At 35.0% G+C, this 27,972-nt stretch overlaps 1 protein-coding gene across 1 annotated transcript; it reads right to left on the bottom strand.

Moving 5' to 3' along the window:
* Window positions 1-215: 215 nt before the first annotated feature.
* LOC149065748 (LHFPL tetraspan subfamily member 3 protein-like) lies at window positions 216-25,799 on the bottom strand. Its single transcript, XM_089253622.1, has 3 exons — window positions 25,268-25,799; window positions 13,510-13,758; window positions 216-5,024 (listed from the first exon to the last, which is right to left on the bottom strand). Exons 1-3 carry the CDS (start codon window positions 25,680-25,682, stop codon window positions 4,840-4,842), a joined length of 849 nt encoding a protein of 282 aa, XP_089109748.1. The 5' UTR covers window positions 25,683-25,799; the 3' UTR covers window positions 216-4,839.
* Between the last annotated feature and the right edge of the window lie 2,173 nt (window positions 25,800-27,972).

Here is a 27,972-nt window from a genome sequence, read left to right as displayed (position 1 = left end):
AAAACTTTTTTCGCAAGTTGTATATAACATTAATAGGTGAATCACTCTTAATGATATCGTTCAGAAACAAAAAGAACAATTGACACCACTGATCTTTTCCTCCTATAAATAGAATGTGAACAAAGATACCAGATTTGAATATTTATTGTTTGAACCTTAACTACACATCATCCAAATATTTTAATGTAAAATCCATAAAAAAAAACACATCCACAAAAAATCAGAAACACTTTATTTTGAACAAAAAATTCAATCCTTCACATATTTGGATCACTACATTAAGATTAAAAATAATTGTGAAAACATCTTTATGCATTAATTTTGCTGAACTGGTGTGTTTGATTCCCCGTTCTTTCTCCCCCCCCCCCCCATACCAGGGCTGGACAAATCTCAAAAAAATCTGGGTGCCAGAAAAAACATTCAGGCACCAAAATAAATTTTTACCCTAAGAAAAAGGTTCAAAATGATTTTTCTTTTGACTTTTTCAGCGCATAAATGACCCTCTTCCATGTTGGCAGATATTCTACCATAAATTCCTAATATTTTGTGCTGCTCTCTGCCTGCAATTTAGTAACTACACAAAGAGAATTTCAAACGTCAATACCAATTTTTTAGTAGCCATGGCGACCTGATGCCTGGGGTTTGTCCAGCCCTGCCCTATACATATATGATGTTATTGGAAATGAATTACCTTTTGGGTTTGATAAGACAATTGAATAATCGACGGTAGATTAACCTAAAATTCCAAAAAGAATATGGCTAAAAAAAATGTTTCGATGGGGGCAACTAATTGCGTAGCCGAAGGTCTACGTGGGGACAGAAAAATTGTTATTAAATTTTAGGATGCTGATCTCCTGGTCATTGATTTCAACTTTTGATAAATTAATTACAGCATTGTTGTTAACCTTGGGGAGGGGGAAATGTTTCTGAGTGGCATGCTTATGTACGAGTTTGGAAAATTTTTGTTGTTGAGACATTCTATGGTTAGCTACAGATTGCATAGTTCTTGTCCAGGACCCATTGTCGATAGTATTCCAGTCATCAATTGTGTTGGAGAGAGTTAGATGGAAATCAAAAAGTCCTGTTCAATGTCAGAGATTTTAGTCTGACAGTCTTGTATGAGCTCTCTAAAAAAAATAGCGAGTTTGGAGTTACGTAATGCTTTAATGATCCTTGGTGAGTCTGTTAAATTACATTGTAGGGCTATAAAACTCTGTACCAATGTCTTACGTTTACAGTCAAGGAGAAAATAAAGGTGTTCAAGAATGTGTTTTTTAAGACGGAGATTGCAAAATCTGTTAATTAGGGACATAATTCAGTTAAAAAATACAAACAAGCTATACGAACGAGGAGAAAAATATTTGTGTGCACCACGTGCTAGCAACAAAAATAGCAGTGTGAAGGAAAAATGGTAGACAGAACGACGAGAATTCAGGTGAACGACAAGCACACAAAAATACAATATGGAAAGAAGAAAAACAAAGAATATGACAAGGCAAAAATACACTATATACAAGACCCGTCGAAGTTGAAAATAGAAATGAATTACCTTTTGGGTTTGATAATACAATTGAATAATCTCTTTGGAATTTTGGGTTAATCTAATGTCAATTATTCAATAGTATTATGATGTTATTATTTGCATTTCCATCATAAAAAATATGTAAAAAGTGCATTAAATACAATTTTGAACAAATATATATTAAAATGTTTTTTTTTTTTGGGAAGGGACTTTCACTTCAGCAAAGAAAGATAAAGGAGAACTGAAAAAACTTAGTTGACGAAGGCAATTTTTTTTTCCATTCTGTTATGTACAAAGTTGCATGAAAGATAATTTTACTTTGAAAAGTGAGGTAAACCACATTTTGCTTAGAAAGAGATTGTTTTGGTTGAAGGAATTAAATAGAAGAAAAACAAAACACGAAGATATGCCTCTCTGTGAAATTCAGGGAAACAAAAGAAACACAATATGGGAAAGAGCAATAGGAAAGCAAAATTCAAAACGGCAAAAATTAAAAATATCATACACAATAATATTGTTGCGCGACAAAATACATGCAACAAAATGCTAGTAAACAATGAAAATATATAAGTCCAAAATAAAACCTGCTGGGTGCCAATAAATAGAAAAAGATTACCTTTTGGGTAAAGGAACAAATGAGAGAAAGATAACAGATATATATACCAAAAATTTTGCAAGGTGGCCAAAATGATTCTCACCACATTTTGAGTATATCTACGTTTTTTTTTATTTACTATATTTTATTCATATTTTTTTTTATTGGACTGAACACAGCACATAAAACATAGAATCAGAAAAAAAATTCTGTATACAATACAAACAAACAATACAAAATACAATTGAAAAAAACAAAAAAAAAATAAAACTCCACAAAAAATTACATTATGACAACACAGACACTGACCCCAAGGGGCAAAGTCCATTTTGCTTGTTTTGCTTGTTTCTATTGAAAATTTGCTGTATCAAAAGGGTTAATACCCAGCTCGCCTTGCTCACCTTTTGCTTTCAGTGGATACAAGCTTTTCCAAAAGGGAGGGGCATCTGTCCAGAGGTGCTGACATGAAGAAAACATTGGTGGGCTGAAGGTTGCTGGTTGTCCCGTATATACGCATACTCAAACGCGTATGCAGGAGAGGGAGGGTGCATTGCATTGTTTTTCAGAAATTATTGGGGGGGGGGGATCAAATGGCCTCAGCCCCTAGGTTACGGTGCCTATGCTTACAGTCCACCTCTGCTATCCCATTTATACCAAAAATTCAATTAATTCAATTTTTTTTAGTGAGCGAGGGCATTTCCCTGTATCCATCTGTTTTCCACCCAAAATGTGGTAAAAATTAAAAGTAATGTGTTCATATCATCAAGTAATGCTAGCAAATAGTATTGTTATTTATGTACTTCAATGTTTTCACTCTTATTAGTTGTAGAAAAAGAAGTAACCCCCAAAAGATTCTATACCACAAAATGAGTAATGGTGATATTTATTACATTCTGTGTGGTGATTGGCCCTTGGGTTGCATACAGTAGAGAAAGAGACGTATATAAAAACAAGATTAAGCAAAAATGGCCAATGTGTTAAGAATCGGGTATGAGAAACAGGCTCCTTAGGTTCTGAAAATATTTTAAAGTCTTGTTTATTATTAGTCAAGTCAACGATTGATATTCATATAGATGGAAACAAATTTTTTTTTTTTTTTTGAAGACAAACACAATTCCTTATGGATGAATCTATATATTCGTTTCTTCATGAATATTGCTTTTGTTTTGGGTTGCTGAATTTTCGTATACATTTGACATCCATATGTTTTATGGACTTTTTTCTCAACCACCTCGTTGGGTAGTTTGCCTGTTGTGATTCTTGTACAGTGTTTCTATTAGCATAACAAATCTACATCACTGATTGCATTACCATGATTTTAATTCCAAAATCTGGATAGATCAATCAACTCAAGCAACCAATCAGAATGCTACACACAGGCATTCGGCTTCATTCTGAGCAAAGGATCTAACTTATATGTGGACCTAATTATTCCCCCGAGCAACCAGGAGTTAAGTTTTGGTAACTAACCCAAGTGTGATCCCCGTTCAGCATAATAGGATTATATCTCTTTCCTCTGAGCATGCTCATCGTGTGTTGAAATGCATAAGGGGCCATTTCCTTAAAACATTCAATACCGTTATGTTGACAATATATTTGATGCCATGATTAAGATAAAGATTTGCCATGGCCAATCTTTTTGATTGTTGGTCATTAACCTTTTCTTCTTTCAAAATATACAGCCATGGTATATCGCCACAGTGACAGTTTGCTACCATTTTATCTTCAAAGGGGGGGGGGGTGGTTGTGAGTCCAAATAAGTTAATTGTTGTGGAACTTAACTGTGCATTTTCCTAGTTTATGAATATATGTGTTGTGATCCATCTTCTAAAGACACACTGTCAATGAATGAATATTCTAATTAGTAGAATTTCAATGTTGTACTGTCAGTTCTCACTGATTACTCATCTGTCACTCAAAATTTTTTCAAAAGAGAGACCAGTTCACATTTGCACATCAAAGTTGGGAACCACAGAAAATCAACTTCATATGACCATAACTGTGTCACCTACAGGGATCGAACTTGGAACCTTGCAATCATCAGGATGGCCACACATTAACCCTAGGAAATATTGCTAAGTCAGTTCTGGAGATATGTTATGGAAAAGGTATCAAACTGCGGTTATTCGTTTTTAGAAATTACCTATTTGTGTATAAGATGGTATCCCACTATATTGTCATACCATGTGAAGAAAAAACCGCTCCATGCTGAAGAATAAGTCAAAACTGATAAGATTAAGTGCAAAGAGAACACCTTTAAACACTTGATGCATCAACTAAGAGTTAGTTCTTTTTTATCACAAACTTCATTAAAATGGCCTATGATTTCCATTTATGTAAGAATTGTGTGCAATATGGTCTTTTTTTTCAAAGTAAAACTAACATCTTATGCATTTTCTCTTTTTTTTCTGGATAATCTGTATTTTCAGATAGTCGAAGTGGTCGCTGTCCTATTTATGTAAGGTTTTACCAAGTCATTACTATATATAGGTCTACATATTTGATGAGTTAATCAAAGTATCTTGCATAGAAATTTTCTACTTCTCCTTTTCTTTAATGCGTTTTTAAATTTTGTGGTTGATAAATTATTTGATAAAAATTCATAAAAATTCAAATATTTTAAAATCTCACATTTTTAATTGTAATTTCACGTTTACATATCTTATTATGATTCAAAAGTTTGTCTTCAAATAATTAGAATTTTTACTTTCATAAATTAATGTCATAGTTGAAAATTATGTACAGATGAGGCATAGTGGCTATTTTTAGATCTGCCTGTTCGCTGTGAAAATTCTGATATTCTTTCAGGATCTCTTGGTTGTGGCATCAAAACCACTGGCTGTAGAGCTAATGACTTTCTTGATGCTAAGGACTGTGTATCACCAAGGAAGGCACTGTTCACTTCCCCTATAATAAAAATCACAATAGTAATAATTAATATAATATGTCTAACTAAACATAAATGTATCAGAAGGGTTATTGATGTTTGCACACGAGTTCAGATTTTGTCACAATTTGAGTAGGTGAAAATGTAAAATTTTATATTCTCATCATAAAAAGCTTATACTCAATGTGCACCAGCACCATGCACACAATTGATATTTAAATAGAATTTTTAAAAAATACTCCTTTGTATTCAGTTCATATGTGTGCGAGTAGCATGAATCATGTAGATACAATTTTCCATGATTTAAATTTTATCTATTCATTAGAGAGAATTGCAAAAATTACTTTTCAAATTAAACTATAAATTCAAGCAAAAAATATTTAAAAGTCACTGATAGTGAAATATAATTTAGTCAATGTATATATATGAATATGGATAGAAACTAGAGCTCTTGAGCTATGTACCATATGATCAACAAAAAAAAAGCGCATTGCACAATATTTTAATTTATTAACCTACAAATTTTTGTCAATACTGCACAAAAGCCACTGTGCAGTCATGGGGGGTTATTGAGATGGCTTCATGTTGTGAGGGCTAGTTTTTAATCACAAGGACCTACAATGGTGGTTGATTGAAAAACTGGTGTTTAGTAATTTTTCCAACTTCAAGACACAAAGCCCCCAATTTTCAAAAATATGTTTATTAGGTAAATATCTATTTACAACTAAATTGAAAGTTAGATGTGACAGTACCTTCTCAACACATAACACATGCAATACAAGATATGCATATGTAAAGCGATAGTCAATTTGTTGCATCCAGGGTTCTTAACAGAACAAGCATGCTCACAACCTGGTTACATAGGTCAGATGAGGAGGATCATATAAATGAGAGTAAATGAGCATGCATTGTTGCATTAACTGACCGATGGATCTGCACGTAAAAATATGTATGAAAAAATCCGTCCCAAACAGTTCTGAACGTGAAAACATGAGGCAGAATATCTGTTCCTAAAAATCTCTGAATGTATTTTACCACACACACACATTTTTCCTTCCCCCTTAACTTCTTTGTTAAAACATGACAAGGATGGCTCAGTATAAGCCTCTGCCTTTTCTTCATGCAAACACTCCCAAAGGGATTAAGCCCCATGGTGCTGTGCAAGAGAAGTGTCAGAATTGCTGTTGCCACATTGTGTCTGTGGTCAACTTGGAAAGTCAATCATTCTTTGCGGCGTACAACATTTTGAATAGCATAATCAGAATCTTGAAAAAAAAAGTATGTTTATCTTCAGTCTTTTTTTAAATAAAGGTGATTTTGAGGAAGAAAAAGAGATGTTTTCTCTCCCTCTCTCTTTTCTTTTTTCACTACAAATATTTGTTTTGAGCATAGGTAGACATTCTTATGTATCTATTATACTTGAATGTATGCAATTCCTTTCCTTTTGTTTTTGAGAAGGAAAATCTGACACTATACAATATCAACCGCAGTACAAGCGAATGTCGAATATTGCAGTTGTGATGTTCTAGCCCAGTTTCTCCTGAATTCAGCAATATTGCCCCCTGGTAGGCAATGGAATGGTATGGGGGTGGACGATAGAAGCTGAGAGTATAACCTAGGATCCTACAGGTTCGCTTCGGTTGAGGGAGAGGAGAGAAAAAATTTCTAAAAGAGAGGGGGGGGGGCAATAGAGCAAAATGTTTGGGAAACACTATGTTACAGCCTTTTCAGAGTACTTCACTCCCATCAGAGCAAATAATTCTCAGAATTTCTAGCACCAGGCATCGTAGGTAACTTTCGATGGTACTAAAAAATACATCACTTTTACCAGTGATTATACATAATTGCCATTTCATATTGATAAATAGGTCCCATCACCATGAAAAGTTTTCTTATTTAGATCAGTGGTACTCAACCTGGAGCCATATGGCTCCCTTGCAATCCTGGGATATTTTAAGGCAGCCAAGGGTGAAAATCAGATGAAAGGGGGGGACACGACAAGTGGTAAAGGGGCCACAGAGCTATGAAGAAATAAAGCTTTCAAGTGAAATTCGTTGGGGAAAATCTGACTACTTTCACAATCCAGCAGAGCTATCCATAGAACCAAGATCATACTTGCCCATGTGAGCATGACCTGGGGCCTCATATCGTGGCCTACATGATGTGATCTGATGCAATGATTTTCGGATGCAAGTTTATAAATATGTAAGTTGTTACTTTCAGTTAAGCATGCCCCCCCCCCCTGGACATCACTTTGTCCAGGGACTCATGATGTTGAGACGGACGTGCATGAAAACCACTCGCAAGAAGGAAGCTGACTGAACTCTAGCCCAGGATAGGCACGGAATCAGGATAATGATGTTTAGGGAGGTTCTATTTATTGTGTAGGTTTGTATAGGCACATGTGCCCACCCAGGCACAGCCCAGGTGCCACAAGAGAAAAGGGGCTTCACAAAAATGAGATCTGGTAAAAATTTTCTAGAATTTACTAGGTAGGGCCTCAGAAAAACCACTTGGCCCGGGGGCCCATGATGCTCTTAAGACTGCCCTGTTTCTTATGGTGATCCTGTATTTTATGAAGATCTATTTTTCCCATATAATTTGGAGTTATTGGGAGGGATGATCACACACCTGGATTCATAGTAGGCCTAGTGTTCACACACCTGGATTCATACTTGGCCTAGTGTTCCAGAAATTGATCTCATTTATAAAATTTTTGAAATTGAAAAATTAAAAAAAAATTAAAAATTGTATTTTTTATGAAATTGAATTTGATAAGTAGAAAGGTTCCCACTCTTGGATGATGGGGGGGGGGGGTTGATAAAACAACAGGGTTACAAGAAAAAAAATATTGTCCAAAGTGGGCCATGGGCTGAGAAACACTGATTTAGATGACCGTAGTTGTGACCTACATAGTTTTAACCAGGTATAATGAAATCAGATTTAGCAAATTTTTTTTGAACATCCTCCGAAATAAGTCACATATAATTTACTGCTATTTTCCAAATTTGGCAATCAGACATCAATATAACAAACTCCTATTTAACAAATTTTACCATCCTACCCTGATATAGAGGGTATCATGCATAATCACGGGTAAAAAAGATAAACTTCAAGTATCTATCATATTTGCCTGTTACACCTTGGGAATATATATGGGCCTAAACACCGGTAAAAATGAATTTTTTTAGCATTTATCAAATTTTCTAATGAATCTTGGATGTTATGCGTAATCACTGGTAAAAATTGAAATATAATGATATTTATCAAAGGAACCGTGATAATTGGCGATTATGCATAATCATCATAATATATGCAGAGGAGTATTTGCAAGGGGATAAACAGGGTGGCAAGAGTTTGCAGGGGCGGTAAATTTATGGAATGAGTGATCAAGAAAGTGAGATTAAAATGTGAGAAAAGTTGCAAAACCACTAAAAAGAAAGACCCAGAGAGTATGAAAGCATGTGAAAGACTAAAAGAGGGACCAGGTCAGAGAGTGACTACAATAGTGATCCAGAGGGTGTAGGTGAGCATGTACAGTATGAAAGCATGTCAGAAACTGAAAGAGTATTCTCGAAAACAAGGGACTAGGTCAGTGTGTGACCAAAAAAGCATGCCTTCCCCCAAGGGTGGGGCTGACAGGGTTCCTGTCTGGGTGCCCGGGATGATTCTTTTCTTTTTTATGATTTTTTACACTATAAATTCCCTATAGAAGTGTGAGAAAGTCTGGTCTGGGAGACTGCTGAAGATCTTAGTCTAGGGTCCTACTGTAAGATGTGGGGGCCATGCAAAAGAGTTACCTAGACAGTTTGCAAGCATGTAAGTGATTAAAACAGTGTGCAAGTACAGTATATGGATAAAATAGAGAGCGAGAAGCCAGGTGAGTGACCAAGAGAATGACCTGGACAGCGTGTAAATGTGTGATTGATTTTGATAAGCAACATTAGCAAGGAACCAAACGAGTGACCTAGAGAGCGAGGGACTATGCCAGTGTTTGATCAAAAGAGTGACAGAGTGTGCAAGTATGTGAGTGACTGAAACTGTAGCCTAGAAAGTGAGGAACGAGGTCAGTGAATGACCAATTAAAAAATTGATCAAGAGGGTATGAAAGCATATGAGCGACCAAAAGAGTAATTTGGAGAGAGAGAGAGATGTATATGTACAGGGGAGGGTGAATAAGCAAGCTGTAACCAGTAGCGGCACATTTCTGAAATCAGTGGTCAAGAAAATGAGTAAAGAGTGGCAAAATTTATGCAGTGTACAGCCCACTTGGTGGCAAAATCGTGAATCCACTTCTGAACATTTATTTCCGAGACAATGCTTGATTATAATGTTTTTATTTATTTATTGACTTTATTCCCCACAAACCTTAACAAATCGTTATAAAAGTATTGGAAAAAAGACTTTCGTTAGTAGTGAATGCTTTTATTGCTTCAACTTTTTGTGAAAAAAAGACTTTTTTCTGCTTGAAATGAATAAAATATTACTAATTGCACCACACATAAATGTAATTATTAGTTTATGCCATAAATAAAATAAACATTCTAGACGTCGAAGTTTCAATTAGTGCATACAGCTCTCCTTCTGAACAGAGATGTAATATTTACCAGAAAAGAGTGAAAAATACCTGAAGAAAGGAGTAAAAAGAGATGGGATCAGCAAATGACCTAATACAATGAGCATGTGTAGTTCCGAGACGATTGCATCTCTATCGCAATCTGGGCAGTACGAAGAAATCAACCTCACAAAGTGGCCTCAATGTCCTGCTGTGCGGAAAGAAAAAACAGCCAGAACCTTTTTGAAGCTTTTTTCATTCTGGAGACCAAGTATTTTTGGAGTAGTTTTGTGTGAACACCTTGAACCGTCAGTTGGTTAAGAATCAAGAATGTGACAAATCCACTATTGCTTCACAGTGTTGGCAATAAGCTATAAATGTAAATCTGATAACAAGATTTTCGCAAAAAGTGAAGTCTCTAGTTAACCTACTCTTCTTTGATGGCTCATACAGGATGTGAAGTCATATCCTTATATAACCCTTATATACTTTGAACATACTTTAAAAACTTACTTTCAGGTAGAAAAAAATATTCAAATGACATGCCTGTACATCGCTCCAGTGATACAGTAAAGTAACTTAGCATTTATCATCAATGATATTGTTTGTTATAAGATATTTTCACTTGGGTCATGATGATAGCTTAATATTTATACAGTGAAACTTTGCTATTCAAACGTGATTAATTTGAATTTTGGATAATTCAAACATTTATGAACTCCCTTTTCAGTTTGCTATGTAATTTAATGCTTAAATTTCTTGTTTAATTTGAATATTTTGGATAATTCAAAGTTTTGGAGGAAAAAAAATCATGATTTTATTTTATGAGCAAATGCAGACAGTTGAGGAAAATTGATGATTGTTTAGCAACTCTGTTAAAAAAAAAATTATCGGGTTTTCAGCCACCTCATTGGGCAATTTTCCTGTTGTGGCCTATATGTTTGTATTTGATGATCAGAAAATGGCAAAAACCACATGATCTAAATTTGTAAAAATATTATCCACTGTGAATTAATCTACCAAAATTGTTTGGATAACTAGTAAGCGATTTCAGAAACGACTGTCTGTATAGAAAAAATTCAAAATAGCTAATTTATAAATTTTTAGGTTATTTTATCATAATTTCTAATTGCCTCATTAACATTGAAACATCAAAAGTGTGTACCACCTGATGTGAATTGTGTTGTTCAACCTTTAGAAATAGATATCTTAAACAGTTTCTTCTAACAAATTCTAGTGAAAATATATTTCCCTAATACCATACAAATGATTAGCAAAATTTGGGAAACAGTTTTGTAATTGACGATCAGTAACTGTGTAGGTCAGTCAGCCTTTGAGCATGGTCAAGAAATTCTACAGTGATGTCGATTCCAGGCGCGGTAGCCCAGGTCGATAAGATGCTTGCCTGAAGTACCAAAGGATGTTTAGAGGTGTCGCGAGTTCGATACCCAGTTCTTCCTTGTCAGAAAACTTTCCTGTGACACAGGGGTACCACAAAAAACGGCGACTTGACCGCAGCAAAAAATTGCTACCGCAGGGAGTCCCCCATCGACGGGTTAGCGCACCAATCTCTCGATGAGTATAAAAAAAACAAAAACAAGCCTGCCGTTCGGAATCGGCAATAAATTGTAGGTCCTTGGGGGGGGTCTAATTAGCCCTCGTGTGCAGAAAATGACCGTGGTGTGACAAAAATGATCAATGGGGATCAATGATGTCAATTCCAGCATGATGGAATAATGTAGCAACTAGAATCAATAATTATTAATCCTATGTGAATATTGATGATTAAAGTTTGAATTTCTAATCATTTTACAGAACCAATATAGATTAATTGAATAATTCAAACTTTTTTGCTGTCCCCTTGAGCTTCAAATTAACCAAGTTTGACTGTATAATTATAAAAGGTGAACACACAAACCCCTAGCCATAGGTGAAAGGGCACTGTGGGGATATAAAATCGCAATAATGAGCAGGCCACCAACAAAATCAGATCACTAAAGAAATTTTGCATGTAAGATTTGATCATAGATTTAAAAAAAATTTCCATCTTCTTGATTCAGTATATAAAATTAGAATGCAAAAAATGCCATTGTTAAATTTAATGGACTAACTATGAGATACTTCCTATGTCTTTGAATTCACTGATAACTATTAATCAATGGAAAATCTATTCTCATATCTCATGCCTATGCATTCACCAGTATTGCTTTAAGATGATGATCCTAATTATTCTAATTATCAATAATAATATAGAAAATATACAATTTTAGCTCTGTGTGAAAATAACAATTTGTCTCTTTTCCTTGGAATTGACAGCAGTTGGTTAACTTTGATGTGTAAATTTTCTGTCTGGTGAAATTTTCATGAATAGATTCTTTCTGTTTAAAGCTTATTTATTTGTGTGGCATTGCTTATTTATTTGTGTGGCATTGCTTATTTATTTGTGTGGCATTGCTTATTTATTTGTGTGGCATTGCTTATTTATTTGTGTGGCATTGCTTATTTATTTTTGTGTCATTGCTTATTTATTTTTGTGACGCTACCTATTTGCAAGTTTGAAACAAGCTTAATCCTGGTTAGAATCTTTCATGATCAGAGATACTACTTCTACTTATGAGACTAGATATAGTGACCACAAGAGAGCTACACATATGGCTACTTAAAAAAAATCCCTCACTTAAGCATACCAACCCCAGGGAAAAACACAGAAGAAAAATCAGTTTGGGTTCTGTAAGTTGTCTTCTTGGTTGTGTAAACTACAGGTTGTTTTTGTTGACAAGTGCATGGTGACTCATTTTGGTTTGAACAACTCACATTTCTCTTATGAGTTGAATGGTATCACTATCCCAGATGCAACTAGGGTTACCGATTTGGGAATTCTCTTTGACGAGTGGCTTGAGTTTTCTGAACATTGTTCAGCAGTGGTCAAAAAAGCAAATAGAATGCTCAGTATCATTTTCAAAAAGGTCTCTTTGCATTCTCTTAAAATCATTCTTCTGCTTTTCCGAGGCTTAGTTTGTCCTGGACTTGAGTATGCTGTAAGATTTTGGAGACCATGTCTACAGAGGGACATAGACTTGGTTGAAGGGGTGCAGAGAAGAGCTTCGCATGTCCTTGTTGGCACACAGGGCTTGAGTTATGAAGAGAGACTTCATTTTTTTAATATGCTTACATTGGATAAACGCAGGTGTCAGGGATATGATCAAAGTATTTGGAATTTTCAATGGGATGGATAGGATGAATCATGAATAATTAATACGCCGTCAATCAACTGCTTTTGCAAGGGGACACCAGTATCGATTGGTAAGGGACAATTCCAGATTGTGGTGTTGCAGGGAATTTTTCTCTAATAGGGTTGTTAATAAATGCAATAGCTTGCCCTGGGAGTAGTAACTGCTAACACAATTGACACGTTTAAAAAGAAATACGATAAGCATATTGGGGTAAATTGGGAAGCTATCCATACTTAGAATAAGACAACCATAAATATATTTTATGGGTGATTTTATAATATTTTATCATGTATATATATATATACATGATATATATATATATATATATATATACATGATATATATACATACAATATATATATTGTTTCTAGTTTTTTAAATTGCATTTTTTTTTAATTCATTTGCTGTATTTTAGAGAAATATACGACATCCATATTTGTTATGGGCATCTTTTTCTCAGCTACCTTGCTGAGCATTTTGCCTGTTGTGACCTTGTATTTTGTATTTGTATAATAAATCCTTATGTGCAGAAAATGATTGTAGAATGACAAAAGGATTAACTACAGATGTAGGTTTAACATTTTGGACGTATTTCTGTTGTTTTTTTATTTTTTTTCCGCATTTTCTCAATTAGTATTTATTTTTTATTTTTTGCTTTTCTGAAAACTATTTTCTGTCTCTTCTTCCCAGTTTCATAAATCTGTTTCCATTTCATACCTTTATATATGGATCCATTTGGAACCAGTGGTTCTGAAGCTGTAACTTTCACATTGCGAGTGGCTAAGAGAAAAGCAAGAGCAGAAAGAATTGTTGCATCAAAAACACCAATTACAGCCAAGATGTAAGCCCATCTCACTCCACATTGTCCGATGTCATAATCATCTGCATCAGGTCCACATACTTCACGAACTGCCTCTGAATCCCAGCCTGCAGGGTAAGTAATGACACCAACTGTCATGCATATAGCTGTAAATATATTTTAAAGAAACATCCATTATATTGTAGCATCATATTTAGAAGCAATAGTAAAAAATGTAACAATTTTTCAAAGTTTCTGTTTTTGGAAATTGTGGGTAATTTAAAAGTATTTGAACTCTCAAAAACTCTTATGCATCTCTACTCAATTAATAATTATGTTTTCTTTTGTGGAATCATTATGGTCAGTTATGGTGAAATATTGTGATTGACAAAATACAGAATTTTTCATTGAATTATCTTGTTGTATTCAAAAATATTATGGCATGAACAATTCAACCCTGCTGGCTCTCATAGGTGAAATTTCACCCCGCCCCTGAAAACTTTCAAAAGTGTACCATTAAAGAGCAGTGCAATGCAGGTAGTGGTCATTCCAGTTGGTGTTTCTTCAAGTGGTGCACCCTCAGTTAGCAGTCCACAATTAGTCTTAAATAAATTAATGTTAGCCAACAGAAGTCTACGTTTTTAATTCCACTTCTGCGTTTATTTCTGTTATTTATATTAAATGCTGCAATAATTTCTATATAAACTCAAACCCCTCTTTTTCAAAAACTGTATTTCTTGAAAAACTCTATATCTCTTGAAAAATATAAAGAGTCCTTGCATTTACTGAACTAAATCAATACATTTTTACCTGTCTGTCTTGAAGTAATTTTTAAAAAACTTTCCATCTCAAAGGCCAAGCTCAATAACAGTAAAAAGAAAACACAGAGAAATGCCTTTTCTTTCACGTAAATTTGGCTTTTCTCCGGAGGTGAAAGGAACAACTGATAAGGAAGGATTATTCGTATTACAGCCGATTGCGTTGATGAATCTTGTCAATCATTGGTGGATACTATGATTGACAGGAGGTGAATGAACATGGCATCAAGTCAGCCAACAGACAATTCAAAATTGTTTCAATGAAGCTGCAAGTTTCGAACCAGTCATCTTAATGATGAAGGATCAGATCTGGTGGTTCACTTGCATTACTAAAAAACACTTGCAACTAAAAATTTCATTTTCCAATTTTGTGAAAATGGACAGTTCACTAAAAACTTGCAGCGCCTTGACTGATACCAAAATTATTGCTGAATGTATGGCTGATTTGAGTGATGAAAATACAGCAGAAGATGCTCAGAGGAATTAGAAAAAGTAATAGTGAAAAATTAACACATGCTGTAAAAATGCCCGAGATATTTGCAGCTCTGGCTAGTAGAGATGAAATTGTGAAGGGTCAAAGAGCAAAAAATATGCATCAATCTAAGCGTACGATTATTTTAAATGAAGTATGTTAATAAAATTGAATTGAACAAAAAAAAAGAATGTATTTTAGTGTATTTGCATATACATAGTGTGATTGAACATTGATTGTGTAACTCAAACAATAAATCTCAGAAGTATGTAGGTGTTTCAAAAAGTAAGGTAACAAGAGCTCTGACAGGTGTACAAATTCCCAGTGTGAATTAAATTCCCTGCCTAAACAGCTGAGACAATCACAGCTTTCAAATGCCAACAGTAGATAGAGCTAATTGTGCGGTAGTGTGCGAAATCTCAGAAGCATTGTTTAAGCTACGGTCGCATTTTTTGCAAAATCCAAAAGAAAATCTTAGAATGTGAAAGAAGTAGTAGCCACTTTTGCAAAAAAAGCATACAGGAGGTACAAAACGAGTAGACATCCATTCATCCAATCATTAGCATTTTAGCATTTTCAGAGTTGCTAATTGCTACGGATTGTCCGTAGTTTCTATGGACGGCCACAATAAATTACAAAGCTGAGGGGAGACACTCAATACTACGGAAATTGGTTTTAAAAAAATCAGGTCTTTGAGTTTCTTGTGGTGTTTTACTTATTTTTATTATTTTTTTAAATTGCATCAATTTTTACCATAACGATGAATTGATATACGCACGTGAGAGAGTTTGAGAGAAGACAAACTTGGAGCCAATCTGTTTAGTCTGTGCACAGAAGGCAATCTGTAAAGCCAAATCTAAACATGGAGCTCTACTCGATGCCCGAACGCGCAAAAGCACGTTTTCTGTCAAAACCGCCCCATGTTGTGGACTAAAAACAGGTTTTCGAGTGATTCAAAGTGATGAAGTGAACAGGTTTTTCGCGGTGGATCCGGACCCGGCTTCATTTGCATAGTGCATGGTTGAGCTCATGGAACTTGTGTCTGAAAAAATGTTGCATCATTGGTACCGTAAGAACTCTGATACGAAGACAACAGGGATGGGGAGGGGGTCTAGGGTTGCAAGAGGTCTGTATATACGGCCCACAAGGGTGTATGCAGATTGGGATTGCATTAGTATCCATGAATTATTAAGGGACTCTTCTGAGCCTTCTAGGTTCCAGTGCCAATGAAGTGCTGTATTTAATGATCTTTCAATTAGAATTTAAAAAAAAAAAATTTGAGTGTTTATTGTTTATTGCACTGTGATTATGTTGTCCTAGAGGTCCCCCCCCCCACCTCCCTCATGGCAAAGCTGAATATTCATCACTACTGACAAGCTTTAAGCCAATATTCGCATGTCTGCGTTTTGTTAAAGCTTTTTTTTCACTTTTTCGCTTTTTTGCTAAAGGAATTTTTTATCTAGCTTAAACCCTGGTTAGAAGATGGAGGCATTGGCGGAAACTTAGTTGGCCCATGAAGTAAGAAGTGTGTTAAGGTTGTTGCATCTAAAGAAAATGTCCCCAGATGAAGTTCATCGACAACTAGTGGAAGTGTACGGAGTCAGTGTAATGTCATGAAAACAGATATGGTTTTGGTACACAGAATTAGATAAAGGCAGAACAGATGTGCGAGATGAGCAAAGATCAAGGCAGCCAGGCATGTCCACCACAGATGACAATGTGCACCATGCCTAAGCTTTGATTCAAGCCAATCGTCACATTCATCTGAGCAAATGCCTTTTGTAAATTTTTCTCTCCATCACACCCTTCCTTCCTTTAAGCACGCTGCAAAACTCAATTTTAATAAGGCCAACTATCCCCTTTTGCAAAATATTCTCCTTACCCATTTCCCTGATTTCGTTTCATCATCTGAATCAAACGATGTTCATATTCTCTGGAGTAAATTCAAAGCTGTTATTGAGAAATGCAAAGCCTCTGTTCTCATCAAAAATACCTCTGCAAAATGTATCTTTAACCCCTGGATCAATCGTGATATTATCCATTTAAAAAGAAAAATTCGCAGAAATGTCTCCAAACTTAAATTCAATAATTCCCTTTCTCTCAGAAATAAGATCTTGGCCTCTACCCATGACCTTAAAGATCTCATCCTCCGCCAAAAAAACACATTACCTAACTAACTCTTTACCTCAATACCTTAAAACTAACCCTTCAAAATTTTGGAATTTTCTTCGCCCTAAATCAGCTGGCCCATCTTCCCTTAAAATTGATAATATCGACCTTACTTCTCACATTGATATCGCTACAGAATTTAATCAGGCTTTTTCGTCAGTTTTTTCCTCTGACCCCACTCCCTCTCAGTACTTCTTTTCCGATTCATTATTCAACACTAGTCCTGCCTTTCTCTAAAGCAGGCCTTCTGAACCTTTTAAAAAATCTGAAACCCCACTCCACTGGCCCCGATGGGATCACAAATCATATTCTTAAATTCTGCGCTGATGAAATTTCTAATTATCTTTTGATTATCTTCAATATCTCTTTAAACTCATCAACTTTGCCATCTGACTGGAAAATTAATAAGATTATCCCTATTCATAATAAATCAGGATCTCTTTCAAATCCCCTTAATTTCAGACCCGTCGCTATCACCTTTACCTGCTGCAAGCTTTTTGAGCTCATAGTTGCTAAGGAAATCCACTCACGCCTTGATTCAATAAATTTCTTTTTCTCAAATCAGCACGGCTTTCAATCATCTTTATCAGTAACTACCCAATTAGTTCTTTTCATACATGATTTATCAAGCAGTATCGACAAAAACGTCCAAACGGATGTAATTTTCTTAGATTTCTCTAAAGCTCATGACAGGGCCCCACAATAAACTTCTACTTAAGCTCCAAAACCTTGGCCTATGTGTTCAATTGCTTAAATGGGTGGAAGCCTTCCTTACCAACTGCAGTCAGTTTGTCTCCTTCAAGGGCCAGAACTCCCCATTTCTCCAAGTTGAGTCTGGCACCCCCCAGGGTTCGGTCCTCTCTCCTTTATTGTTCTTGATTTATATTAACGATCTCCCAATTTCCATCAATTGTCATAGTAGACTCTTTGCAGATGATTGCGCCATCTACCACACAGTACACAAAGAATCTGACCAAGCATTTCTCCAAAATAACCTCAACATTGTCTCTGACTGGTGCTCGTCCTGGCAACTACCCCTTAACTCTTCAAAAACAGTTTTTATGAGAATTACTCACAAAAAACGTTTCTTCTTACACTAACTCCTTGATCACCGAAGTTTCTAATTATAAATATCTGAGTGTAATTATTTCTGCCGACCTCCGTTGGAATCTCCATGTTGATTACCTCTTTCATAAGTGTCTCCAAAAACTCTTTTTATCTTCGTCGGAACCTCAAAAACTCCACCCGTCACCTCAGACGTCTCTGCTTCCAAACCTACATCCTGTACATCCTTCCTGTACTCTCATATGCCTGTGAAATCTGGGACCCTCATACTCTCTCCAATATAGACAAATTAGAATCTATTCAAAATAAATCCGCCTGTTTCATTCTTAACTGTTGGTCATCCTCTGCCTCCGCCACTGAACTCAAGCGCCAACTCAATATGCAACTGCTTTTTACCGGTAGATATATCTCTCGACTATCTTTCCTTTTTAAAATTCTCCACTGCCATTTTCATATTGATACCTCAAATTTTCTAATTCCAGCTTCATACTTTTCAAAAAGAATTAACCATTCACAAAAATTCAAACCCATCTTTGCATCCACAGATTGTTTCAAATTTAGTTTCTTTCTTCGTACAATAACCGACTGGAACAACCTCCCGCCAAACATTATTGATTGTACAACAGTATCCGATTTTCTTTACAACATCAATCGTCTCTGTCTAACTTCACCACCGCATTCCCTTGTATAGGCCTCAGCTAACCAATATTGCATAAATAAATAAGATTGCACAGGAACTCAAAATCTCTATTGGCAGTGTACACAATATCATGCATGAACATTTAGACTACAGGAAGATGTGTTCTCCCTGTGTACCACAACAATTCAGCATAAAGCTACACCAATGGAGTTGTCTCTCTGGCACTTAATGTTATTTCATGTGGAGGGTGTTCCATTCCTCCACTGTATTATTAAAGGGGATGAAACGTAGGTGCTTGAGATGAAGCAAGCATCAATGTCTTGGAAACATCCCTTGTCTTCTCCTCCTCCTAGGAGGTTCAAAATGCCAAAGTTCAACAAGCTGTCTTGATGTGGCTCTACAACGTTGAAGCTGATTTCTTCTATGCCAGTTTTGATACGTTAGTGTGCCAATGGAACAAATGCTTTGACAACCATGGTGATGAATGAGTAATATGTACCAATGCCTTACTATGTTGTGTATCTCTTTGAATTTGTGAATAAATGTTTTTTCTCAGAGGGCTAGGGGGAGAGATATGTAGTAAAATATAGAGTAAAGAGTATTTTTTAGTTTTTACCAGTCCAATTTTTGCCTTTTCTTTTATTATGACAACAACATGACAAATTAGTATAAAAAGACAAAAACAGTAATACAGAACAAAATACACATACACATAAAAATAAACATAAATTATATATGTAGGAGCATTCACTCTGCGATGGGAGCAGGACGTTTGGATGTGGCTGTTTGGATGCTGGATCATTACAATCGTTAATTATTCTATGGTTTGATAGATATGTCACTAACGAAACTAAGAAAGCATAGTGATGTTCTAGAAGGCTTGGAAATGGCAACGAGAGTGTACACCAATACCAATAATAATTTCTTGTAGATCGTTTCTGAACATACAAAACATGAGGGCAAATCTGTAGAGGTGTTGAGGTTGCTCATAAAATAAAAACTTTAAAAGGAAGAGCTGTCAATACTCAAGAACTTTCAAGTCAGATTGGCACCATTGCTCTACAGAAGTTATCAGTGACCACACGTGCTCACATTTAAAATAAATTTGCAACAAACAAGATCATACAACGAGCATGTTGAGTTACAAGTTGAGCACCAGTGCAGCCAACCAATTGAGCTTTCATTGTGATACCAGATGATTATCAAAACTAGGATCATTTACCAGGGAACTTTGAAAAATTCTTGATTGCTAATTCCAGTGAAGGTGTTTGAAATGGAATTTTAATCTTTATGCTATAACTATGTGATGTGTAATACTGATCATATAATATATATATAATGTAATATTTTATTTTACTCATAATTTTATTATTTTATATTCATTTTATTATTCATATATTTAGAGTAAACATTAAATAAATAAGACAGCTAATAATTAATTACAGCTACATTTTAGTATTCATAAATTTATTATTCAAGAATAGTTAATGATTGTAATGATCCGGCCGATTTTCCAGCGTTCAAACAGCAATGTACAAATGGCTGCATTTAAACTTCATGTACCCCTCTGTGACCCCAAAGGATTAGGGGTGTCCTTCAAGCAGGTGTATAAGAATAGTCTATTGGCTATTGTCAAGTGGCAACTGCCTGTACTACTTTTTTCAAAAATTAGTTAACTTATGTTTAGGTTTAGGGTTTTATAGAATTGATTTAACTTTTTTTTAATGTAAGGTAACACAATTCTTTAGTTAATAGCAAATTATATATACTCATTTACATTTCATCTCTTATTAGTGTAATCAATATTATATATAATTTTTTTTTTCAATCAATATATAAATCAGTTATTATGTTATGTTAAATCAGTTATTTTCAAATACAACTCATGCAAGAATATGTGAAGCAAAAACAAAAAGTGCTGTGCATAGTTTGTAAATATTGACTTCAGTATGCATACATAGAATGGTTAAAATTCCAAAATGTTAATTTCTTGCAATATACCAATATTCACAAAAATAATTAGGATCACACAAAACCGTATACATCAATAAATTGATGTATTTGATGTATTGATTGATTTATATGATTGAAATTGATGTATGTATTGTATTAAGAGGAGGGCAAATCTGAGGGCATGTATTACATCAACACATCCAGCTTCTCAAGCATCATATTTATTGCATAATTGCTTCATATAGTTTGTCTCTCTTGCAAATGAATAAATGTTAAAATTAGAATTCATATTATTTTTCATATGGTTCATTGTGTGAAAAAAGATTTAGTATTTTAGGAGCAGTATATATAATAGAAACTTTTTAAATAATGTTTTATTGACTTTTGGCACTTGATATTTATACTTTCTATAGCTAGTTGATGTCCTATTACTTTTCATTGTTAGCCATGTGTAATTTACTGTTACAAATTTTATAATCATACATATATAGATTTGTTTTATGTTATGAGTGTGACACTTTGCTCTATTGTTGTTAGAGTTAGTTCTTGTAATTATTGACCTTATTTTGTTATAAGTGTAATTTAATCCTTGTATGTTTATATCGTGTGCCTCACTCCAGGCACAAATTCCATGTGTTATTAGTGAATTAATCCATGCATAAAATATGTCTCTTAAGAAGTTATCAAAATTGTGTTTTTGAATTTATATAGGATTCAGTGTTGTTCATTGTCATAGTTGGGTATTTTGGGGGGTGCAGATTCCCAAAATGTACTGCCATCTATCAGTGAAAATATGTACTCAAGTACATGTGTTTACAAATTAGTAAAGTATCGCAGTGCATTGAAAACTTATATTTTTCACATTATCTGTATATCTATGCAGTACAAAAATAATGTTCTATCAATGCAACATTAACGTAGATACTTTGCGCAGTGAGCTTAACTGATATCTTAATATCTTAACAACATTGAAAATCATTTAAGTTTAGCAGTTGCCATCTGCAATGGTTTTTTGCAAATTGTGAAAATCCATACTCTTCTTTCAATATCATACTCTAATTTAAAAGGTGTATAAAATTCAAGGTATAAAATATATCTTTTTTATTCAAATATATTCTAATGTAAAAGATAAAACAGATTTAAAAGATAGAAGATAAATTGCAGCATCAGTATCCGGGGTACATTTGCAGTACGGCCAAAACGAGTCCAATAACCTGTGCTAACTATCACCCTTTCTCCCGTATTTCTACTTCTGAAGGATATCTCATATTGGCACATGATGTAAGGCACCCAAAAAGGGAAAGAAGAATACAGAGCTCTCTCCATGGAGAGCAGCGCTGAAGTTTGACCATATGACCCATAATCTACAGGACACTTTTTTAGTGCTTCTGGAAATATTTTTTTTATAATTGATCAAATTCCTTTGAAAAAAATAAATAAATTCAATGGTATTAAGTTGGTATCAAATCCATTTAAAGAATTAAATTAATGAATGAATTTGAAGAATTAAATAAATGAATTTCAGGGGGGTGCCTATGCGCCTCCTTCACGAACTGCTCCAATAGGATTGCAATATAGATTCTAATTTTTTTAACTATTTTTTTGCACTGCAAATTCTATTTTAGGTTATCTTGTATTATACTTCCTAAATAGTTATGGTTATAAACTCTTTCTATTTCTTGACAATTACATTCTAGGTTCAATTGGCATAAGCAATGGTTATGTATTTTTATGTGTTTATCAGTTTTGTGATTAATGTTTTTAGTTTTTAAGCATATGAGTTTAGTTTTTGGCGTGTTTTTCCTTTGTTATTAGAAAACTCTATTTCTTGAAAACTCGCTATCTCAAACTTTTTTGGGCCCTGTCAGATCCGAGATAGAGAGGTTTGACTATAATTCAAAATAATAATATGTAATAATCTAATAATAGTAATGAATTGTTCCAAGTGAATGATGAGAAAAAGCCTATTTCATACTGGTACAGTATTTCAGTCATACTGTACTCTGCAGAGCTTTAAAAATCCAGAAGATTCAGGAGTTATATAGAGTGGATGAGAAGTCCTGGATACATTTTAAAAATTAATAACAAATCAAACAGTTAACATAAAAAGGTGCAGATTGCACTAAAGTTCTTATCATGGCCTAGTTTTTTTGTTTTTTTTTGATAAATAAAAAAAAAACTGGAAATTTCATTCACAGGTGGCGCTGTAGAATGAAATACTCGACATACTACATAAAATGCAACACAAACAGTGCATAATTAATGATTATGACACAATTTGTGTTACATAAAACTATCACATTTCACAGGGCGCACATATTGATACGATAACAAAAGATATGATTCAGGGTCATCGCCAAGTTGGCATATTTTTTTGCAATAATTAGCTATTGCAACCCATCAAACCGCAGTCACGTTGCTGTAATCTTTTCTTTTTTTCTCAGAATTTGACAGAAATACCACATGAAGCGAATCCAATACAGCTACTATATATAGCAATGTATCACATGTTAGCGATGAAAAACATGGATTTGGCACCTACTGTACCATCTTACATCAGCACATCAAACTTTGGCTAGGGAGCTCCGGCCACTTCATAAATCGGCCAGCCAAACCCCGAATCATTTCTGTAAATCAGACCTTGGCCAAAACACTCTGCCAATTCACAACATGGCCATACTTTAAGCTTTGGCTGTAACATATATATATATATATATATATATATATATATAATATTTTATTGGATTACCATTAAATTACCAGTATGGTCTTACACTACCATTATTTTTAATTAGAAAGTTTGCTTCAAGATATACCTTTCAGAAACAAATTTAACTCATAATTTGAGGTACTAGACTGTATTATTAATTTTCTGGCTGCTTTTTTTCAAAAGGTGAGTGAATTTTTTGGTAAAATTGATAAGCTCATTTGTATTTGTAGCGTCATATCATGATCACTTGCAATCATATTTTTATCCTTGACAAAAGAACAGTTTTGATTTTTCAGTAATTTTGTAGGGGGATAATTTGAGGGGGGAAGAACCAAACTGATACTACAGTAAACTTAACATGTAATTTTATTTATATCAACACTTTTCCCTATTTTAGGAGGGCAGAACTCATACTTGGCCCCTAGGCTGGGATTTTGATGGGCCCCTTATATTTGTTTTGTAGCAAATGTAAAGTGTAGAAAACATGAAAAAGGGTTGATTCACCAGCCCTGGGCATAGCCAGCCACATCCTGCAGCAGGGCTTCTAGGCTGGGATCTTCAGTGGACCTCCTGATCACTTGGCACGGACACCTCTGTAGTGAATTTATAGTATGAAAAACACAAATAAAATAATGAAAATGGTCCCGGGCTGAAGCCCCAGCAACCCCCTATCCTTGGGGACATAGGCGTACTCAGAATTTTCTCTCGGGGGGGGGGGGCGGTTAAATTTTTTTTTTCTTGTCAAGGGGGGGGGTTTACGTTTTTTCCGGCAAAATAACACTATAACCTCGGCTTGAGGGGGTTAAGAACCCCAACCCCCCTAGCGTACGCCAATGCTTGGGGGGTCATGTCCGCAAAACCGCGGCTGCTTGCCAATGATGTGCCGCGGCCAGGGCAGGGGGGCAGTGCCGTCTTAACGCATGGGTCCACTCGGGCACGGGCCGGGGGGCCGCAAGAGAAAAGGGGCCTCACAAAAATGAGATCTGGTAAAAATTTTCTAGAAATTACCAGGTAGGGCCTCTCAGAAAAACCACTTGGCCCGGGGGGCCCATGATGCTCTTAAGACGGCCCTGCAGGTGCGTCTGGTCATGGTCCCCACATCCTGGAGCAGGGTCCCTAGGCTGGGATCTTTTGCGGGTGTGACCAGACTTTCATATAGCGTGAAAAAACAAAAAATGATGAGAATCGTCCCGAGCCCTGTCAGCCCAACCCTTCGGGGCCATGGGTCTCGTGCCACGGGCGCTGGACCAGAGGGGACGAAAATTTTCTTCTCAAACCTCTCCTTCGACATTACAAGGGGGCGCCAAAATGCGCACTTGTCCGGGGTGACCCGGACTAGTTTCGGCCCTAGATAGGAGTGATGTGAACGTGAGAAGGGAATCTCTGCGTTAGACAGTACGGTTGAGAACGTCAAAATGAATGCTTGACCCCGACTGACAGAGTACATTTTTTATTCTGGTTGCTGTGAATGTCCATCGTAAACATATACGTATGTTGCTATATATTAGAATATTTCTTTCCGAATTTCACCGACGTTCTCTCGAGCATATTTGCTGTCATGCCAACAATAAAATTTGAGATTCCTGAAAATGAAAGTCCAGAGTAAAAAGTACTCTTACAAGCCACGCATTTATAGGACCGTTGTCATAGCAACGGTGACGCAATATTCACATCACGTCAGCATTTGATGTTTGCGTTTATCTTACCTGGCCGTCTTGGTCATTCATGTGCTCTTGTCATTTCTTTACACAACAACAATAAAATAGTATTTTTAAACTTGTAATGATTATATCAATTCGAATAGAATATAACGTATGAAAAGTGAAAATATACTTTAAAGGGCACTTACCGGAAAGAACTTGCATCCACGCGCATACGTGAAAAACAGTAGACGATCGACAAATAAAAAACAAAACCATACAACAAATACAAAAACCAATGGCAACTGCTGAAAGTCCTATGAAAACGGTTGCAGCCCGAAACGCTGGTGCAACAATAGAACCGAAATCATTTAAACCACCTTGGCAAACGAGGTTCGGCCCATCTTGGGCTTTCTGTCTACAAGCCTGCCATAATCCAAAGTAACCAGTACCTAGGCTGTTCGGCGTATCACCTATCCAATGTGGTTGTATCAGTACAACAGCGTTAATAATGGCAAAACAGATGGTGAACACACCCCACAAAACTCCGATCGCTTTCGAATTCCTCATGTAATTCGCGTGATAACTACTCGTTTCGGAAGTATATTCATATTTCGGGTCCATTTCTTAATTTGAAAAAGATGAGGGAAGGTTTATTTTGGTTTTTTTTAAGAACCCGTGGGTAGTGTAGCATCGACATTCACCACAGGTGAGGTGTAGAACCTGTTTGACAGGTGTACGATTTCCGCATTTGACCACGAGGTCGCGCTGTCGGTCTCCAAACTTTCCGCACAGTAGTTTTGTTATTATTACTATATTTCATTCACTATCATTACCTGTGAGATGCGAACAGAAGAAAGATCTCACAACATACAAAAGAAAGAACATCTAATAGGTATGCCAATTAAAAACGGGAAGCCATAGATGACCTTTTACTCATCTCTCAGGCCTGTTCGAATGGTTCCCGTCAGCTGAAATGTGACTGCACCCAGAGGATGTTGTTTTATCACCTTCATATAATATTTTTAACTAAATCAACGGTTTCCAACGTAAACCTTCTCGCGGCACCCTTGACAGTTATAAGTAGAGCCCGGATTATGTGCACTATAAAAGTGGCAAAATAGACACTAAAAATTCTGAAGTATGCACTAAAAAAGCTGAAATATGCACTAAAAAAGCTGAAATATGCACTAAAAATAAATGAAAAAATGTACATTTAAAAATGCCGAGATATGACATATGAAATCAAAAATATGTGTGAAAAATAAAAACAAATACATCTAATAATGCTGAAGCTAAAAAATAATAATATTAAGTAAATAATAATCTAAAAAAATTTGAAAGTGCCGAAAAATTTAAAAAATCATAAAAATTGTGAAAATATTCACTTAAAAGCGATGAAATATGCATTTGAAAATGTCGAAATATACATATTAAAAATGCTGAAATACGCATATTAAAAATGCTGAAATACGCATTTAAAAATATTGAAATATGCATTAAAAATATCGAAATATGCATTAAAAATATCGAAATATGCATTAAAAATATTGAAATACGTATTTAAAAATATCGAAATATGCATTAAAAATATCGAAATATGCATTAAAAATATCGAAATATGCATTAAAAATATCGAAATATGCATTAAAAATATCGAAATATGCATTAAAAATATCGAAATATGCATTAAAAATATCGAAATATGCATTAAAAATATCGAAATATGCTTTTAAATTCTTCAATATGCCATGGGCATATTGAAAAATATACGTAAAATGCTAAAGTTACCCTAAATAGGGAAAATATGCGCAAAAAACGGAAAACAAAAGTTCATTTAAAAATGAAGAAATATGACCTAAAACTGAAAAATATTTACAAAAAATAAAAATATGCACAAAAATGTAAAAAAATAAGCTTATTAAAAGCACTGCAGAAAATTAAGTCCTAGCAGAAAAGAAAAATATATAGTAAAACTGAAAAATATATGCGGAAAAAATAAAAAAAATAACGTTAAAACGATTATTTTAAAAAAATAAAAAAAATATACATGCGGAAGGAAGCATGCATTTATATAGAATTGCAAAAATATGCCCTAACTATGAACAATACTCAATGCTGAAATATTTTCCTGAGAAAATTAAAGAAATTTGACTAGTTTTGAAGAATAAAAAGATGAAAGTAATTTTATATACAAGCATTAGCACAAGGCGATTAATAGAAAAAATGCTAAAAATATGCACTTATTCTAAAATTTCGGTGATTTTATGCATTTATATGCAGTAACTAAAAAAAGTGCTAAAATATGCGATTGCATTTGCATATTATCCAGGCTCTAGTCATGGTCCCCATGTCCTGGAGCTGGGACCTTTGGCGGGCTCCTGTATAGTGAATATATAGCGTGAAAAACAAAAGACTATGAGAATCGTCCCGCCGCCAGGGCTGGAGCCCTGTCAGCCCCACCCTTGTGGAGGGGGGGGGGCTTTAGTTATAAGGCAACCCGCGGAACCTTTTATGGTAATTAGGCTGTTCTACGGAACTCCAAAAATTTTGAATATTTACCCCCAAAAAAAATGTGTCCCCACTGTCATCTAAACAGCATCATAGCTCCACGGCAAAAATGAAAGAGGGCACCACATCTTAATTTACATATTGTTATAAATTATTGTGCCAGATCTTATCGTAGAAGCCCCTATGCAAATGAGAACTAATGAAGACGAAAGGGTGCTCAGTAAATTTGAATTTTTCCAAACACAGTATCGGAAACATTATGATAGAATTTCGTCAATATTAACACTTGGTCAAACAACTTAAGAAAAACCTTAAAGAAAAACTAAACGATTTTTATTCGTTCTCTGAAATAGATTATTTTTTATTTCTTTCTTCAGCATTTAGTTTTGTTTTGCTATTGGCG

The sequence above is a fragment of the Pholcus phalangioides genome, unplaced genomic scaffold (assembly GCF_987345545.1).
Source record: "Pholcus phalangioides strain wild (caught in Gottingen) unplaced genomic scaffold, Ppha-v1.0 ptg000039l_1, whole genome shotgun sequence".
Taxonomy (NCBI): Eukaryota; Metazoa; Arthropoda; class Arachnida; order Araneae; family Pholcidae; genus Pholcus; species Pholcus phalangioides.
Note: the sequence above shows the minus strand (reverse complement) of the source record. Positions and strands in the feature narration are given on the sequence as shown.

Bases quoted from the DNA above. Each gene is read 5' to 3' on its own strand.
- LOC149065748 (XM_089253622.1), bottom strand. From the start codon at position 25,682: ATGGACCCGAAATATGAATATACTTCCGAAACGAGTAGTTATCACGCG. The intron at 13,759-25,267 runs GTAAGTGCCCTT...ATATATTTACAG, and splicing joins GTGGATGCAAGTTCTTTCCG to CTATATGCATGACAGTTGGT. The intron at 5,025-13,509 runs GTATGAAATGGA...TTTTTATTATAG, and splicing joins AAATGGATCCATATATAAAG to GGGAAGTGAACAGTGCCTTC.